The following is an 18,096-nucleotide window of genomic DNA, read 5'->3' as shown; positions in this document are numbered from 1 at the left end:
AAAAAGGAACCTCCATCCACTTCGTAGCCCAGGTCTGACCGTAATTCTTTTATACACAGTTGTGTTTTGCTTTGAGCCTATTAAAACACTACTTTATTTAAATCTTACCTACATCCTTCCCTTCTCCAACACCCTATGGTAATCCTGTTGGCTTGCTTGGTTAGAGTTGCGCCATGGGTCCTCTGAGGTGCCCTAAGTTGTTGCAGTGATCCGAGAAGCCCGCCTCTGCTGGTCTGCAGGTTTGCCCTGGTGGTCTCTGTTAGATGGGGCCACCATATGTTATGTTTCGTTTAATCCTCACAGCAGCCCTGCAGTTAGATATGACCAGTTTCACTTTACTGAGGGAGACACTGAAGTCCGGAGGCATTCTTGGCATAGTGAAGTGGCCTTATTGTCTGGGGTAATACCCGTGGTTCGTTGTCTCATGGTCATGGAGATTAAAGACGTAGACCCACAAAGTGTGAGGTTAAGAGCGGAAGTTTAATAGGTGAAAGAGAGAGAATAGGTCTCTGTTATAGAAGGGGGTCCCGGAAAAATGAGTTGTTGATCTGTGGTTAAATGTGGGGTGTTTTATAGATGAGTTGGTGGGAAGGCGGTGTCTGATCTACAGAAGGCATGAAAAATTGATTAGGACCAGGTGTGTCATTTGTATAGGGTGTACATTTCTGGCAACCGCCACCCCAGTATTTTATTATAGGTGTGTTTTCAGTCTGAATTGTCATGTTGCCCATTTCTTTTTTACTGCACACGTGTTAAAGAAGGGGAAGATGGAACTTCCATGGTGGACATGTCCAGCCCCCAGGTAGCTGCCTTTCTATAGATGTCATCGTTGGCCTTCCCCCGTGTAAGTTTCTAGTTTTTCTAGTCGTCTTTGTTTATCTGTGTCTGTAGTTTGATTTTTTAGGCTATTCTTTGTTAGGAAAAAAATAATTTCTTGAGCTGTTTTTTGTTAGAAGGGAAGTTCTGTCAAGGACTCTTTTGTCCTATCTGTCTAAATAATTTCTTTCTACCTCCTGTATCAGCAGCACCAGCTGAGGTTGCCCGAAGTCGGGGAGCTGGGCCGGTTCACTCACATGGCTGGAAGTCAGAGCTGATGTTGGCTGGGACCTCATCTGGGGCCAGTGGTCAGCACACCCGCACAAGCTTCTCCTGGAGGTCTCTTCTCATGGATGCTGGGGGTATCTTCTCTCCTCTGGAAGCTGTGCTCTGAGAGTGAGCATCCTAAGAGTCAGGAAGAGGAAGCTGCCACTTCAGGACCTGGGTTTGGAAACTGACCCTGGTTAAGCAGGTCGTTGGGCCCAGGACGAAGGGGAGGGGAGTGGATTCTACCTCCCAGTAAGAAGATGGCCACCGAATTTTCAGGTCGTCTTTTAAAACAGCCTTCAGAGATTTGGAATGCCCTCTTCTCACTTTTCTGTTGTTGAAATATTGCCCAACCTTTATGGCCCAGCTGAAATCCACCTCCTTCCTTCCGCCTCTCTTACCTCTCAGTTGAAATTAATCATGGCCTCATCAGCTCTTCCAAAGCTCACCCTCGTCTGTTGCTTCCAGTCTCTACCGTTGCACGGTAAGCCAGTGGAGGGCAAGATTCAGTTAATCAATTTTACCTGTGTGTAGGGAGCAACAGCGTGCCCCTGACATAGGCAACAGGCACCCAGCATATGAGTGTTAAAAAATGAATAATCGCTGTGAAGCCAAGGGGTAGAGGCAGGAGAAAGAGGGGTCAGGGGAGAGCAGTCCCCGATTTCCCCAGGAGGCCTCTGGCTGTGTGGTTGGGTATTGCCTTCTATTCAGCAGTATCTGAATTGATGCTGAGCAAACATCTAGAAAGAGGAAGCATTGTTGGAGAATTTGGCAATTCAGCACTTCTCCCTCTACAGGGTTGTAAGTGTTTCTGTGAATTTAAAGATTCTATCCAAGGGCAATAATAAACGATTTTTTTTTTTGAGACAGGGTCTCATTCTGTCACCCAGACTGGAGTGCAGTGATGCAGTTATGGCTTGCTGCAGCCTTGACCTCCTAGGCTCAAGTGATCCCCCTGCCTCAGGCTCCCAAGTAACTGTGACCACAGGCACATGCCTCTATGCCTGGCTAATGTTTTATTTTTTGTGGAGACAGGACCTCACTATGTTACCCAGGCTGGTCTTGAACTCCCGGGCTCAAGTGATCCTCCTACCTCAGCCTCTCAAAGTTCTGGGATTACAGGCTTGAGCCACCACACCCAGCCTTATATAAACGATTTTTAAAATTAAAAAAAAATTTTTTTTGAGAGAGAGTCTGTTGCCCAGGCTGGAGTGCAGTGGTGTGATCACGGCTTACTACAGCCTCAATCTCCTGAGCTCAAGTGATCCTCACACCTCAGCCTCCCGAGTAGCTGGGACTACGAGCATGCACCACCATGCCCGGCTAATTTTTGTATTTTTGTAGAGATGGGGTTTCACCATGTTGACCAGGCTTGTCTTCAACTCTTGGGCTCAAGTGATCAGCCCACCTCGGCCTGCTAGAGTGTTGAGATTACAGGCATGAGCCACTGCACCCAGCCATAAATGATTTTTATTTATTTATTTATTTATTTATTTTGAGACGGAGTCTCGCTCTGTTGCCCAGGCTGGAGTGCAGTGGCGCGATCTCAGCTCACTGCAAGCTCCGCCTCCCAGGTTCATGCCATTCTCCTGCCTCAGCCTCCCGAGTAGCTGAGACTACAGGCGTCCACCATGATGCCTGGCTTATTTTTAGTAGAGACGGGGTTTCACCTTGTTAGTCAGGATGGTCTCGATCTCCAGACCTCGTGATCCACCTGCCTCAGTCTCCCAAAGTGCTGGGATTACAGGCGTGAGCCACCACGCCCGGCCTCATAAATGATTTTTAATGTAGCACTGCAAACAGGGATAAGTGGGCACGTGCTCCTTACTGGGACTCATTGATAAGGAGGCACTTAGTAGAGTGATAATATCTCCACCCCTCTATGCCATCTAATAAGTCAAATAGGTAGCTTGGGATCGATGCAGTAGCATTTGGATGTATGTTCTGGGCTGGCTTTACTAAACAATTTGCAAGGCTTCTAGGCAAAGCTAAAACCAAAACATATGGTGGCCACTCCAAAAGTGAGGTCTGAGCCTTTGTTATGGCTGTTGCCTCTCTAGCAGGTCTGAGGAGACAAGCTGTGAGCACAGCTTCCTGCGGACAAGACAAGGCCTCCCCTTTGTAAACCTCCCATGATGCCTGGTCTCCAGCTGCATCTTTGATATTGGCCATGGACAGTTTTTCTGTGCTGTATCCCCATGGCTTGTCTGGGGCCAATCTTAGAGTACCCCAGTGTCTTGGGGTGGTTTGTATTCATCCACTCAGGGACTAGATAGTGGTGGATCATTTGCTATGGCTCCTTTCTCCAGAAATAGAGGTGGCCTGGACAAATCACCTTGCTCATTTTTTCTTGTGTTTCAGAGGTTAGAGCTCAGATGCTGAAGAATCCAAGGGACAAATCCCAAGGGTGCAGTCTCATTGTCAGCAGCTAAGCTCTCCTGCCACAGAATGATGCTCTCTCTTCTCCATCCACACTGGCATTTGCTGCTTGGGATATAGCAGCTGCTTCCCAATTCTTTGTCAGGCCTCTAGCCTCTCACTGCTGCTAATTCATGGACTCCTAGGAGGTTACTTCTAAAACTTCTTCCAATCCTTGTTATGGCTCATATGAACTTCAGAATAAAGTGGGAGAGGGTTAGGAAGAAGGAAATAAATCTCTATTCAGTGCCTAGGTGCTCAGCGAACAGTCTGTCATCTGTATCAATGACACCACCAATCCAATTGCTCAAGCCCCAAATCTCACTGGGTTCTGTTTCCATCACCAGCTCCCAACATTCTTTGGCAATTTCTGATAATTTGAGCACCAAAACATATTCAAAGTCTGCTGACATTTTTCCCACTTTCTCACAATTGTCACCACCTTGGTTCCAAATGGCTATGTGGACTTTTGCAGTAGCCCCTTAGAGTCAACATGTTGGTGCCGTACTGTAGTGGATGTTGTGGTGTGTAGCCCAGACCCCACTTCAGGAGGTGACACTCACACCTCCAGTCATGGGGAGTGTTGACTGCTGTTGCTTCATGGCTGTGTCCTTTCATTGGCTAGAAAGAGCTGCTGTGCCCAAGGTTATGCCCCTTCCCTGGGGGCAGCTTACATTCCATGATTACATGTCCATGGCCGATGACATCTGCCGAGTGTTCTGCCGTCCCTCCCCATTGTGTAGCAACCCTGGGTGGATTCTAGCAACGTTGTCCAGCTGGCAGAACTCTATCCCCCTTGCCACAGTTATTGGCTCAGGAAGGGGTTTGTCACCACAATAACCTCTAAGCCAAGTGGCCAGTGGAATTCACATGGCCACAGTGATTGTTCCAGGGTGAGCATGTGACATAAATTAAACCAATCAGAGTGAAGCTCTGGACTTTGGTCAATGGCTAGAAGAGTGGCATTTGCTTGGGCAGAAGCATGGATCCCTGTTGTCCCTGGAAACTACCCCACAAGATGAGGAAAACCCACGTGGGGATGAAGCTGAAGGGGGGCAGAGCTGAAACAGTCATGGAGAAATGGAGCCAATCCCTGATCAGTGTCTGAGGACTGTCCTTCAGCTGAACATTCCAGTTATTGAAATATGAAATCATTTTTGTTGTTCAAGCAAGTTTGATTTGGGTTTCTAATTGGTCTTTCTATTTTCACTCTTGGTATCTGTGATGGTTAATACAGAGTGTCAACTTGATTGGATTGGAAGACGCAAAGTATTGATCCTGGGTGTGTCTGTGAGGGTGTTGCCAAAGGAGATTAACATTTGAGTCAGTGGGCTCGGAAAGGCAGACCCACCCTTAATCTGGGTGGGCACCAGCTAATCAGCTGCCAGCACAGCTAGAATATGAAGCGGGTGGAAAAAAACGTGAAAAGGCCAGACTGGCCTAGCCTCCTAGCCTACATCTTTCTCCCATGCTGGATGCTTCCTGCCCTCAAACATCAGATTCCAAGTTCTTAAGTTTTGGGACTCGGACTGGCTCTCCTTGCTCCTCACCTTGCAGATGGCCTATTTGGGGACCTTGCGATCATGTGAGTTAATATTTTAAAAACTCCTCTCTCTCTCTGTCTCTCTCTCTCTCTCTCTCTATATATATATATATAATAGTATATATATATATCCTATTAGTTCTGCCCCTCTAGAGAATCCTGACTAATACAGTATCTTAAAATTCTTTTTCCACAAAGCAGACTCTTATGGATTCTTGAAAAAGTTTAAATTAGTTCACACTCCTCTCCCCTACTTAAAACTTTCCAATGGACAACAGAAGAGAAATAGACAGTTTGGAATTCATCAAATTAAAACCTTTTGTGCTTTGAAGGGCACCATCAAGTAAGTGACAACCCACAATGTGTGATAAAATATTTGCAATGATATGTCTGGTAATGAACTAGTATCTAGAATGTATAAGGAATGATTACAACTCAATAATAAAAAGACAAAAGCTCCAATTTAAAAATGCGCAAAGGATCTGAGTAGACATTTCTCCAAGGAAGACATACAAATGGCCAATAAAGCACATGAAAAGATGTTCAGTGTCATTAGTTATCAGAGAAATGTCCGTCAAAACCACAATGAGAAATAACTTCATCCCCACTAGCATGGCTAGAATCAAAGTCAGAGAATAACAAGTGTTGGTGAAGAGGTGGAGAAATTGGAACCCTCCGACACCAGCTTTTGGGAATGTAAAATGGTACAACCACTTTAGAGAACAGTCCGACAGTTCCTCAGATAATTCAACAGTTACCATGTAATCCAGAAATTCCACTCCTAGGCATCTACCCAAGAAAAATGAAACACACGTCCACACAAAACACATACAGGAATGTTTTAGCAACATTATTCGTCATAATCAAAAGGCTGAAATAACTCAAATGTTCATCACCTGACGAATGGATAAACGAAATGTGTCATGTCTATACAACGGAAATATTATTCCGCCATTAAAAGGAAGCAAGCACGGTGGCATGCCACGACATGGATTGACCTTGATGACATTATGCTAAGTGGAAGAAGCCAGGCACAAAATAACCACATGATTACTTTCATATTTAAGTTCGGAACTAGGAAGTCTATACAGACAGAGTAGGTTTGTGGCTGTCTAGGGCTGGGAGTTGGGAGGGGATGGTTGCACATATCTATGAATTTACTAAAAACCATTGAATAATGGATTTTTTTTTTTTTATGGAGTCTCACTCTTGTTGCCTAGGCTGGAGTGCAATGGCACAGTCTTGGCTCACTGCAACCTCCGCCTCCTAGGTTCAAGCCATTCTCCTGCCTCAGCCTCCCGAGTAGCTGGAATTATAGGTGCCTGCCACCACACCCAGCTAATTTTTGTATTTTTAGTAGAGAGGAGGTTTTGCCATATTGGCCAGGCTGGTCTCAAACCCCTGACCTCAGGTGATCCGCTTGCCTCAGCCTTCCAAAGTGCTGGGATTACAGGCGTGAGCCACCATGCCAGGTCGAATTATATGCTTTAATTGGGTGAATCGTATGGTGTGTGGATTATATCTCAATAAAACTGTTAAACAGAACCCTTCCCAGTGGCTTCTTACAAGACATAGAAAAACAATCTGCCCTCCTGAGCAGGCCTTTAAGATTCTGCCTCTGACGTCACCTCAAACCCCTCCCTCTTTCCTTCTGTTCATGGCAGTATTCTTTCAGTTCCTCAGACACAACAGGCTGGTTCCCGCCTTGGAGCCTTGGCACCACCTGCTGCCCCCATCACTGCAGCCTCAGCTTATGTACCACCTCTTCAGGCTCTTCTCACAGCAGGTGATCTGAAGTGAGAGTGCCCCCCGGTGAGCAGTTCATCAAACTCAGTGTTTAATTTCTCCACAGAACTGATCAGAATTCTTATGTGTCTGATTGATTGATTGATTGAGATGAAGTCTCGGTCTGTTGCCCAGGCTGGAGTGCAATGGCACAGTCTCGGCTCACTGCAACCTCCACCTCCTGGGTTTAAGTGATTTCCTGCCTCAATCTCCCGAGTAGCTGGGACTACAGTTATGCGCCACCACGCCTGGCTAATTTTTGTATTTTCAGTAAAGACGGGGTTTCACTATGTTAGCCAGGCTGGTCTCAAACTCCTGACCTCAGATGATCCACCCTCCTCAGCCTCCCAAAGTGTTGGGATTGCAGACGTGAGCCACTGCACCCGGCCTTATTTACATATTTATTTGTTTATCATCTGTGTTCACTAGGACGAAGACTCCATGAGGGAACAGAGGAGAACCTTCCTGTGTGCTGGCAACATCCGTCTACAACAGTGTCTGCCACATACTAATAAAGTTTAGTGATTGAAAATTTAATGAAAGTGTAAGTTTTCAGAAGAAATATAAGGGCCTAGTGTGGTGGCTCACACCTGTCATCCCAGCACTTTGGGAGGCTGAGGTGAGCAGATCACTTGAGGCCAGGAGTTCAAGACCAGCCTGGCCAACATGGTGAAACCTCGTCTCTACTAAAAATACAAAAATTAGTGGGATATGGAGGCACACACCTGTAATTCCAGCTACTCAGGTGGCTGAGGCAGGAGAATTGCTTGAATCTGGGAGGCACAGGTTGCAGTGAGCTGAGATCACACCACTGCACTCCAGCCTGGGTGACAGAGTAAGACTCTGTCTCAAAAAAAAAAAAATTTCTTTTTCTTGCAATTCTTTAGAACTAGAGTAAAAAAACAATGTGAAAGTTTAATCTTTTTATTTTTTTAATGCAATGTAATAAAATTAATAGACTTCATTTAGTCTATTAGAGCAGTTTTAGGTTTACAGCAAAGTTGAGGGGGACAGTGAATTCCCAATAAAACCCCTCCCCCTGCCATATACACAGTCTTCCCCAGTATCAACATCCCACACCACCGCAGCCAGCATGTTTGTTACAATGAACCTACATTGACACCTCATTATCTCCCAGAGCCCACAGTTTACATTAGGGTTCACACTTGGTGTTGTGCGTTCTACAGGTCTGGACAGATGGACGATGACACACATCTACCCTTAGAGTATCAGACACAGTAGTTTCACTGTCCTAAAAATCCTCTGTGCTCCAACTATTTATTCCAACCTACCCCCAATTTGCTTTATTTGTATATCAATTTTTCAATTAAAATGTATCAGAAATTCACTGGGCAGGAAGGAGTTTCAGAGGGTTAGGAAGAGGAAGAACAGGCTGCTGTTTGTTATTTCCCCTTTAAGAAGTGCAGAGTGTCGAGGCCACGGGCACAGCCTGGAGCACCCAGTTCCAGTAGGGTGTGTGCCCCCTCCACTCAGGCCCACAACCCTGAGACCAGAGGAATGCGAGGGTCTGTCTCCCGCCCTCCTTGCACCACCAGGGCCCAGGGCACTCTTCTGCCCTTGCAGATGGCAGCTGGGACGAAGGCGCAGCACAGCGCCAGTCTCCTGCTAGCCTGTGCGGGGCAGGCGACACTGGGCATGGTGCAGCCTTACTGTCTCAGTGTCCCCTACCAGCCCCCTTTGGATCATGTCTGATTCTTCTGAGGACAGGGGCTGGGAATAAAACACCTCTGAGAATTTGGGGCACAAATGTGCTACACTAGGAAACCCCTGCTTTGGAGGGGGCACAAAGCCAAATGACCCCTGGCTCTGGCCCACAGGTCACAAGTGCATGGATGTGTCCAGAAATTCCCAGGGGCACTCCGGGAGCCTGGAATGCATGATCAGCAAAACAGGGTTTCCTCCTTGCCTACTAAAGTGCCTGCTTCATTCACTCGGGACGCTGGTGTGGTCTGGGGACAGCTGATGTATCATCACGTTAACAGTGTTATCCCCCACCCCGTCTTCAGTGACCTGGGTCACGCTCTCTTATGGGGTGCTGTCCAGGAACTTTCCAGGATTGCACTGGCTTCAGCAGGTCTTCGTGCGCTTCTCATTCCTCAAGAGAGAATCTGCTCACCCGGTGTTGTGAAAAAGGAGATATCTGGAGAGGCTTTTAGAGAGGCTCTGGGCTGGGAGAAGGGTTTGTGTTGTGTCCACCCCCTCAGCTGCTTGTCCCCCTGATGTCCTCTCTCCCAGGGTCTCTTCTGGGCCACTCATACCCAGAACCCTGGCTCATGGAGACCTTCCGCCTCCAGGCAGCTCCCAGCACCGTTGGCTTCTTCAGCCTCAGGAGCACCCATGCCTCAATGCCCTGTCCCCTCTCTTAGTTGAGCAGGTGGGCTCTGCCCTGCTTCTCCAGGCTCTCATTTTCCTCCTTCCATTGCCTGCTATTGCCTATAATTTGGCCAAAAGCCATAATAACCAAGGGTGTCGACTTTTTGCTCTCCAATCAAAAGATCCTGTCCTCACCAGGAACTGCCCTTGTTAGAAGGCACGGTGTTGGAGGTGGAGATTAGAAACAATTTTTCTGCCTTCCACTGAGTCAATCACCAAATCCTGCCAAACTTGAAATCTAAGTGGCATTTTCTCCTCTCTACACGAATCCTAGTTCAGCTCCCAGAATTTCTGGCCTGGGCTACTGCAACAGCCTCTTTTTTTTAAAATTATTTTTAATTTTTTTGTGGGTACATAGTAGGTGTACATATTGACACCGTAGGTGATTAAATTTCAAATCTCTTTTGGAGGTGAGCTCTGAAGTCCATCCCTGGATTCTTCTGAGGATGAGAAGTCGGGTCAACAGTCCCTCTGACCACCTAAAAATGGCATAAATCAAACCTCAGCGGCTCCATGGTGGCACTGTGAAGTCCACATGCCTTCGCGAGGTGGCAGGGCTGGTCCTCTGTGCTCCCGCCATGCCCAGGTGCTTCAAGCATCTTGCATGGAAGACTTTGCTCTCTGGCTGTCTTTGCCTAGGATGCTTCTCTGCCCCCTGCTACCTTGGCTGACACTCATCCCTTAAGCCATGGCAGCCCTTCTAGGAAGCTTCCTCACCCCAGGCTCCTGCTCCACACTGCCTCCTTGCCACTGCATGTAGAAGCAGTGCCTGTGTCTGCCCCTCCAGTGTGGGTGCGCAGCTTAAAGACAGGGGCCAGGACTGGGTTGTGTCCCAGCTTCTAGCACGGCCTGGGAAAATGAATGAATGAATGTCGGAATGAATGAACGCATCTGTGAATAAAATGCCGTGGACCTCTGTGCCTATCAGTTCTCCATTTGTTTTGGCTGGATGCTTGTGTTTGAACTGGTGGAACTCGGTGAGTTTGCAAGCCTGCCCGGTTCTGGCCAGAGGGTCAAGGCTCTCTCGGGCACCTTTTCCTGCGGGCATGGCTGTGGGGCAGGAGTGCGTCCGTAGGGACACGGGGTGGCGCCCAGAGCCTTTGCGGGAAGCGGCAGGGCCTTTCCTCCCTGGCGGCCCGGGGAGCGCCGCCAAGGGACAAAAGAGGATTCTAAGTTGTTTTCTGGAGCTCGCTCTCTCAAAAATGAAATCCAGACCCAGCCCATGGGGGCAAAGCAGTTTTGTAGGAGATACTTAAGTCTTCAGTTAAAGTGAGAAATTAGTTCAAGGAAATAGGCAGAATGTGGCCTCAGACTTAGTGCTGAACTGAGCTGCCCCTCCAGGCCCTCGGGTCACCCCCTGCGTGGGCGTGGCTGTGCCCCTGGACACACGGGGACTCCACCTGCACAGAGTGGGCCGGAGCTGAGGTCTGCCCGGTGCCACCCCCACCGGCTGGTGGCTCAGGTGGCACATGGGGCACTTCTGTGGTCTCCTCGGGCGCTTGGCCACATCAGCTCTTCAGAACATTCAGTTCCTCCCCACTTAGCCTCTGGGTCTCCCTCCTACGGAGAAATGAGCTCCCTCCTGCACCGGCCCAGCCCCTCACTGTCCCTGAGCCGCAGGGGCCGGCAGGGAGGGCCCTCGTGGGAGTGCAGCGAACCCCGCTCTGCTTCCAGCCGCTGGTGAGACCCCCTTTCTCTCTTTCCGGGATTCCTTGACGGCAGTGGGTTTGGATTGGCCTCACCCTTGGCACTTGGAGCCGCAGATGAGTCTACTGTGATAGGGCGGGCGTTGATGAGCGCTGTGACCACTCGCCCCCACCTACTTAGCCTTCCCCTTGACCCTGTGGCCAGGGCTGTGGCGCTGCCCTCCTCCCTGCTCTACGGCACTCTCTTTACTTGGGGAAACACGGGCTGGCTCGTTTCTGAGGGTGGCCCCACCTGGCAAAACTGCTCAGCTCACTAAGAATCAGCGGTGCTGGTCACATTCCTTCTCTGGCTCCTTCTCCCTGTGATCCTTTTCCGGCATGGTGGCTAGAGCCCTCCCTTGCAGCTGCTAAGACTGTGTTTCACCTGGCAGCCCCACATCCTGGGGCAGGGGCAGGTCATCGGTCAGACCTCTGGGTAGCCTGAATGGGAGGCGTCATTGGCTGCTGATTCGGGTGCAATAAGCAGCTTTCAGATCCAGCTACGATGTCCCCCTCGCCTCCACACTCTGCCTGGCAGACACAGGTAATCTGCTCACTGGACAGGGTTGGCCTTCCCTGAACACTAGTTAATTGATACCAACGTCTCCTTCATTGGGTGATTGTGTGTCTGACAGATTCTAGAGCCTGACAGGATGCAGTTTCCAAGCAGCACCCAGCTCCTGGCCATAGTCATCCTCCTCCTCCAAGCCACCTTCCTGGACCCCTGCTCTCCTGCCCTGGACAGCCAGTCATGGGGTGTGAATGTCCTCTCCTTCCTCTCCCCTCAAACCTCACTCTCCTCATGTGCCAGGCTCTCTGCTGGGCGCGGGGGGCAGAGGGGGGCAAGCCAGGGTCCCCTGGAGCTATGATGGTGCCACTGCACTCCAGCCTGGGTAACAGAGCAAGGCCTTGTCTCAAAAAAATAAAAAAAGAGAGAATTCATTTCAACAGATATTTACTGAGCACCTATGACATTCCAGGCACAATTCGAGGTGGCGGAATATGGCGGGGAGTGAAATAGACAACAATCCTGCCATCAATGTTGAAATGGAACACACCCACCCAGCATCCGAACCCCAGGCACATACTCACCCCACGGGCATGTGAATTCACCAAAAGACAGGCTTAAGAATGCTCACAGCAGCAGGACTGGCCAGACCCCAAACTGCAAACTGCCCAAATGCCCATCAGCAGTGGAAGGATGAATTGTGTTCTGTTCACACCGTGGAATGCAGTGCAGCCATGAGAATGAGCAAACTGCAGCTGCAGATATCCTCACCATCTATGCCTCACAAACACCACCTGGTGGGATTCCATTAATTCCTGTACGAAGCACGAGGCCAGGAGACCTAACCTTGCAGCGGGCACCCTCTGTTTAGTGACAGGATGTGACCGCAAGGGGGAGCTCTGCCCTTGCTCTGCGCAGGCTGCTTGGGTGATGCGTGTGGGATTTGAGCTGTGCGCTCAGGACTCGTGCGCTTTTCTTTATATGCGCTGTACTTAGATACAATATTTACACTAAAAAATCGGGGCTGTGGTGGAGCTTGCAAAAATTGGGGTTGTGGTGGACCGAGGGGGCCCAGGCTCAGGCCCTGGGCTGGCTGAATCCTGCAGTCAGCATCTCCCGCCTGGGTCTTCCTTCCAGGAGGTCGGGTCCAGCGCAGAAGAGGGCGACCCCAGAGGAGGGGAGGGGCAGCTGGCTTGGAGGCCAGGCTGTGGCTTGTCACAGGAACAGGGAAAGGAGGCGGTGAGGATCACCTGGGCCCCCAGGGACATTTGGCAGACGCAGAAAAGGCAAGGTCGCGTCCAGCGCTGGTCTCACCCCCCGCCCCCCCAGCCACTGAGACCCACAGAAGCCGGGACTCTGGAGGTTCCCAGAACTCCAGCCCTCTGAGGTTACTCTCCTTAAAAGGCCAAGTGAGGGGTGGGAGGGAGCTCACAGATGATATTGGGGCATGGGGAAATGCCAGGAGTCCCCATTTCCCAGAGGCAGAGCAGTCAGAAAGCATCCCCTCCCTGACCTGGACAAGTCTCCATGTAGAGCCCAGGCTGTGTGTCAGGGACAGCCCCGCCCCCTCGACAGGCCAGCTCCGCAGAAGGGGCCCATGTCTGCGTGTCCTCTAGGCTCACTTTGGCCAGGCTGGCTCCTGCCTTCGGGCAGGCCCAGGATCTAGGGTCTTTTTCCCTGTCCTGTCCCTCTCCTCTCCCCTCCACCCACTCCCGCAGTTGTTAATCACCCTTTCCCGTTTGGAATTTCCCAGTCAGCAGGCCTGGGAGGCAGCTTTCTCAGGACCCCACTTTGCTGCTTGTCTCTGAGCTTGGTGTGTTCCCACCCCCACTGGGGGTTTTCAGTGCATCACCATAGTGGGGTAATAAGCCTCACAGCCATGGGGAGTGGCCCCCAGAACCTCAAAAACTCACAGCGGGCTCATTCCCTGACTTCTGCCAGGTAGAGGTGGCTGGGCCCTCTTCTCAGAACATGTTTGAGCCCCTTCTCAGAAGTTTCCAGAATGCCAGTATGGTTGACACCAGCCTTGTAAGCCCCTATGAATAGAGACACATCCCTCTTATACCCATACACAGATTGAAACTTCCGGAGGCAGGGCCTGGATTCCAGGGCATGCGCTTGGTGTATAATGGGCTCTGCAGGGAGATGTACGAAGTTAAGTGGATGTGGACATCGAGGCTGGAAAGGTTAAATGATGTCCCCAGGGCTGGAAGTCACCAAGTGTCTGGAAGTGGAGCTTGGAGCTCAAGGTGGCAGGATCCTGAAGTGGCAGCCAGTGTCTGGTTATTGGAAGACCCAGGCATTGGTTTAGAGAAATCTTTGCCTCCTCCCAGGTCCCACCAGTGCTCTCTGTGTTTCTCTTATCTTTGGATGTTGCCACAGGGAAGCGGAATTCTAAAATAATTTCCTCTCCCTTCCCCCATCCCCAAACTTCTGAAGAAGATTTAAACTGGGCATTAGGTGTTTTCTAAATACTGTTGCAAAGTCCCAACAGCTTCTACAGTGAGAGCAACGCAGATCTAGGGAAAGATCCCAGTGAATTTGTATCTTTGGGGCCTCAGCAGCAGCTGCGTGATTTCAAAAGGAGGCAGTGTCTCACTCTCCTTTCAGGCTGTACTTCTGAGCAGAGACAAAAAAGGGAACCTCTCAGGCTGGATCAAAGGCGAGCTTCTTTCTATGTGGGCCACGGATGCTGCCTGCAGCAGTGTGCTTTGGAGAGAAAGACCCTCTCTGTGGAGAGGGAACATTCTGGACATGTGTGCCCTTCTCCTGTGAGGCTTCCCTCCCTCCCTGGGGGCTGGCCACCCTCCCTCCCTCCTTCTGCTGAGGCCTGGCCTCTCTGTGGCACTGCCCCTCACCCCTCTGGGCTGCAGTGACTCCCAGAGGTGGGATCTCATTGGTCCCTGAGCGCCTGGCGGGACTGACAGGGTGCTTAGTAAACCCTTGTGGTCTGGGTGCAGGCCGAGGCTCCTGCGGCCTGGGAGGGTCCAGGTCCTTCTTTGTTATGAACACTAAGAGGCAGGTCTCCTCCCTTCCCTGCCTCAGACACACAGAAGACACTTGATGTGTTTGTGGAGTGAACTAATTTCTCCCCTCCCTCCCTCCCTCCCTCCCTCCCTTCCTTCTTTCCGTTCTTTCTTTTGACAGTCTGCTCTGTTGCCCAGAATGGAGTGCAGTGGTGTGATCTTAGCTCACTGCAACCTCTGCCTCCCAAGTTTAACAGATTCTCTTGCCTCAGCCTCCTTAGTAGCTGGGATTACAAGCACGCACCACCATGCCCGGCTAATTTTTTGTATTTTTAGTAGAGACAGGGTTTCACCATGTTGGCCAGGCTGGTCTCGAACTCCTGACCTCAAGCAATCCACCTGCCTCGGCCTCCCAAAGTGCTGGGATTACAGGCATGAGCCACTGTGCCCGGCCTAGAGTGAACTAATTTCATAGCGTGGGTTGATGAGCATGAACACGTGGGGCGGGCCTACAGCAAGGAGCAGCACCAGCGCCTGTGTGTGTACTGTGGCTGCTGCTCGGCCCCGGGCGGTGCACTTTACCTGAACCGTCCTTCCAGGCCTCCCAAGCCATCTGCAGGAAGTGCTGTTTCCATCCCAGGCCTGAGATGGTGGAAAGGCTGGGGACTCCAGGGACACAGGGCTGGCAGGCGGGTGAGGTGGGCGGATACCCCCGGCAGTCGGGCTCCGGAGCCGGCGTTCTTGACCAGGCCGCTGGCAGTGAGCCGGCCGGGTTCCGTTTCCGTCGCGGGCCTTATCCGGGGCCTATTCCTTCCAGGTGCGGCCTCCGGTAAAGCCCAGGCCCCAGCCTGGAGGTAACGAGGCCGGCGCACCCACCAGGGGTCGCTGCAGGCAAGAGCTGGAAGCCTGAAGGCAGGTGGGGCCCAGGGAGCCGGCCCGGCGCACTCAGATACACAGCTTTAGGTGTGCCAGATCAGGACGATGTTTTAATAAAAGTAAAGCAGACATCTGCGATACACCAGGAAACCCAGCCTGGGTTTAGGATCCACCTCTGAGCTCCACCTTCACTTAGCTGCCAAATGGGGACAGTGGCTGTGGCCCTGTCTCCCTCATGGGACCGCCAGCGGGTCCTATGAAGTCACAATGCTTAGAGACGGGGCCGGGCGCGGTGGCTCAGGCCTGTAATCCCAGCACTTTAGGAGACCGAGGCGGGCGGATCATTTGAGGTCAGGAGTTCGAGACCTGCCTGGGCAACATAGTGAAATCCCGTCTCTACTAAAAATACAATAATTATGTGGGCGTTGTGGCGGGCGCCTGTAATCCTAGCTACTCGGGAGGCTGAGGCAAGAGAATCACTTGAACCCAGGAAGCAGAGTTTGTGGTGAGCCAAGATCGAGCCACACTGCACTCCAGCCTGGGCAACAGGGCAAGACTCTGTCTCCAAAAAAAAAAAAAAAAAAAAAAAAAAATGCTTTCAGACCATGGAGTAACTTGGTGCCTGAGATGATCCCATTGGCCCCACTAGGTGCCCGTGGGGGTGCCACCATCAGTGATGAAGGGGAAGGGGGATCAACCCCTACTTTTCAGAGGGTCTTTCCCATGTAAGAAATACAAGCTGAATCTTCCTGAAATTCAGCCACAGATCCCACACTCCCTTAAGGCACGCTCAGGTCCTATGATGGCCTGCTGCAGACACTGGCAATGTCAGGCCTGGAGCATCCTTGTCTAGGATGGGTCTGGGGCTTCGGGCTCTGGGGTGTTATTTTATTATTTATTTATTTGTGTATCTATTTTTAGAGACGGAGTCTCACAATGTTGCCCAGGCTGATCTCGAATTCCTGAACTCAAGCAGTCAGCCCGCTGTGGCCTCTCAAAGTGCTGGGATTAAAGGCATGAGCCACTGTGCCCGGCCTTCTGTGGTTTTAAATGAAACTTTTGCAGGCTTTTTTTTTTTTTTTAATTGAGAGATCATTCACATCACATGCCATAAAATTCACTCTTTTAAATTGTCCAATTTGGTTGTTTTTAGTGTATTCACAAGTTTGTGTAACCCCACCAGCAATTCCAGAACACTTCATCCATCACCTCAAAAAGAAACCTGTACCAATTTTCCCCTTCCCTTAGCCCCTGGCAACCACTGATCTACTTAACCTTTTCTTTATATTGTGTCTTTTCGTTGCCACTTGTGTTCTATGGGGATTAAAAAAAATAGATGGCTTACTTCATGTCAGCAGGAAGGGACCTGTGTCTCAGTGTAGCAGACAGGGTTATGGGGACTCCTTGGGGTTAGAACGTGGGGTCCCATGCCTCAACCCTCTCTGATGAGCTATGTGAGCACAGAGGAATGAGAACATCTTTCTGGCTTTTTGTCTTCTCATTCTGTTTCACTCTCATTCATGATGGTTAATAGTGATGATACTTGTCCCACTTACAGCAAGGAAATCCCACCTCTCTTAAACAACAGAACCCCAAATCTGCCTGGGCTTGATGCTGGGAGGAGAAGATTCCAGGGGCAGCAGGATCAAGGAGCTGGCTCTGTCCCTGCCTCTGTTCTCACTGTCACCCCTCTCTGTTTCCCATGAGTGCGGCCTCCAGCAAGCTGGGCCTGTGTGCTGCTCCCATGGCGGGCACGGCCCCCTTACCCAGGACACCCCTAGCCCAGCAGGGAGGGGCTGACGTCCTCACAAAGACTTACTAAATATTCAAGGAGGTGACGGGGAAAAGAGAGCACAAAACACAGCATTTAGTTCCCTGAAGTATTAGAAGCAGTTTGCGAAGATGCACTCAATATGACAAGATTAAAAAACATACGTGAAGAAATCAGAGAGGAATAAAAATGAGGGGGAGAAAAAAATAAGATGAAGCCAGGGAGAGGTTGGTATGGAAACTCCAGATGGTGATTTAAGGAGCACTTATGCAGCACACTTACCATGATCCGAGCGCCGTGCGAGTATCATCAACTCATTTGATCCTCGGGACGCTTTGGAGGCAGGGGCTGTGATTATCCTCATTTTGCAGTCAGGAAAGCCCAGGCACAGAACTGTGGCTTGTTCAGGGGCTCCAAACTTCTAGGTGGCAGAGCTGGGTCTCAAGCCTGGGCAGCCTGGTGTGCAAGTTCATGCCACCCCTGCTGCTTTTTCATGATGTCACATGAACATACTGGGGGTGGGCAGGGGAGCCCGGGCATGAGCAGAATAAGCAAGGAATATCTTTGACATCTCGGATCTTGTTCCAGAAATCATAGGTATTTTGCATTTTCCCCCATGATGTTTCTATATTTGTGCGAGTGTGTTGAAAATTAGATGTGTGTGTGTGTGTGTGTGCATGCGTGCGCACACTCTGTCTGATCTTCAGCTGAGGCCCTAAAGCGTTCTGAAGAAAGCACAAGGTGTCAGGTAGCCCATCTCTGCCTAGGCAGTTGAGAGCTGTTCTGCCAGCATGGGCCCTCACCCACTCCAGGGAGAATAAGGCAGGTTGAGAGTTTGGGGAGCTTGAGGAGGCTGGTACAGGGACTGCTCCGGAGTGGCTGCCGGTGCACTAGTCTCTCCCAAGTCTGGGGGAGGCATTTGAGGGAACCGTCTGGATAGTTGTGTGTGTCTTTGGAGTTGGAGGGACCCAGGGACTGGTGTCTGAGCCCCTAGAAAATTCTCATGATGAGAGAATGTTGGCTAAAAGGCTGGTGTTGGGCGCATCCGTCATTCATTCATGTGACCC

At 50.5% G+C, this 18,096-nt stretch overlaps 1 protein-coding gene across 1 annotated transcript in view; it reads right to left on the bottom strand.

Annotated features, from left to right (window-relative positions):
* The window catches only part of PDIA6 (protein disulfide isomerase family A member 6), a 52,937-nt gene extending 35,437 nt beyond the window's left edge, over nucleotides 1–17,500 (bottom strand). Inside the window, exon 1 of the mRNA XM_055252124.2 lies at nucleotides 17,312–17,500. Within this exon, the coding sequence (XP_055108099.2) occupies nucleotides 17,312–17,393 (82 nt within the window). The 5' untranslated portion in view covers nucleotides 17,394–17,500. The remainder of the gene's footprint in view (nucleotides 1–17,311) is intronic.
* Nucleotides 17,501–18,096: the final 596 nt, after the last annotated feature.

Source organism: Symphalangus syndactylus, chromosome 18 (assembly GCF_028878055.3).
Source record: "Symphalangus syndactylus isolate Jambi chromosome 18, NHGRI_mSymSyn1-v2.1_pri, whole genome shotgun sequence".
Classification (NCBI taxonomy): Eukaryota; Metazoa; Chordata; class Mammalia; order Primates; family Hylobatidae; genus Symphalangus; species Symphalangus syndactylus.
This window is presented reverse-complemented; position numbering and strand designations above follow the sequence as displayed.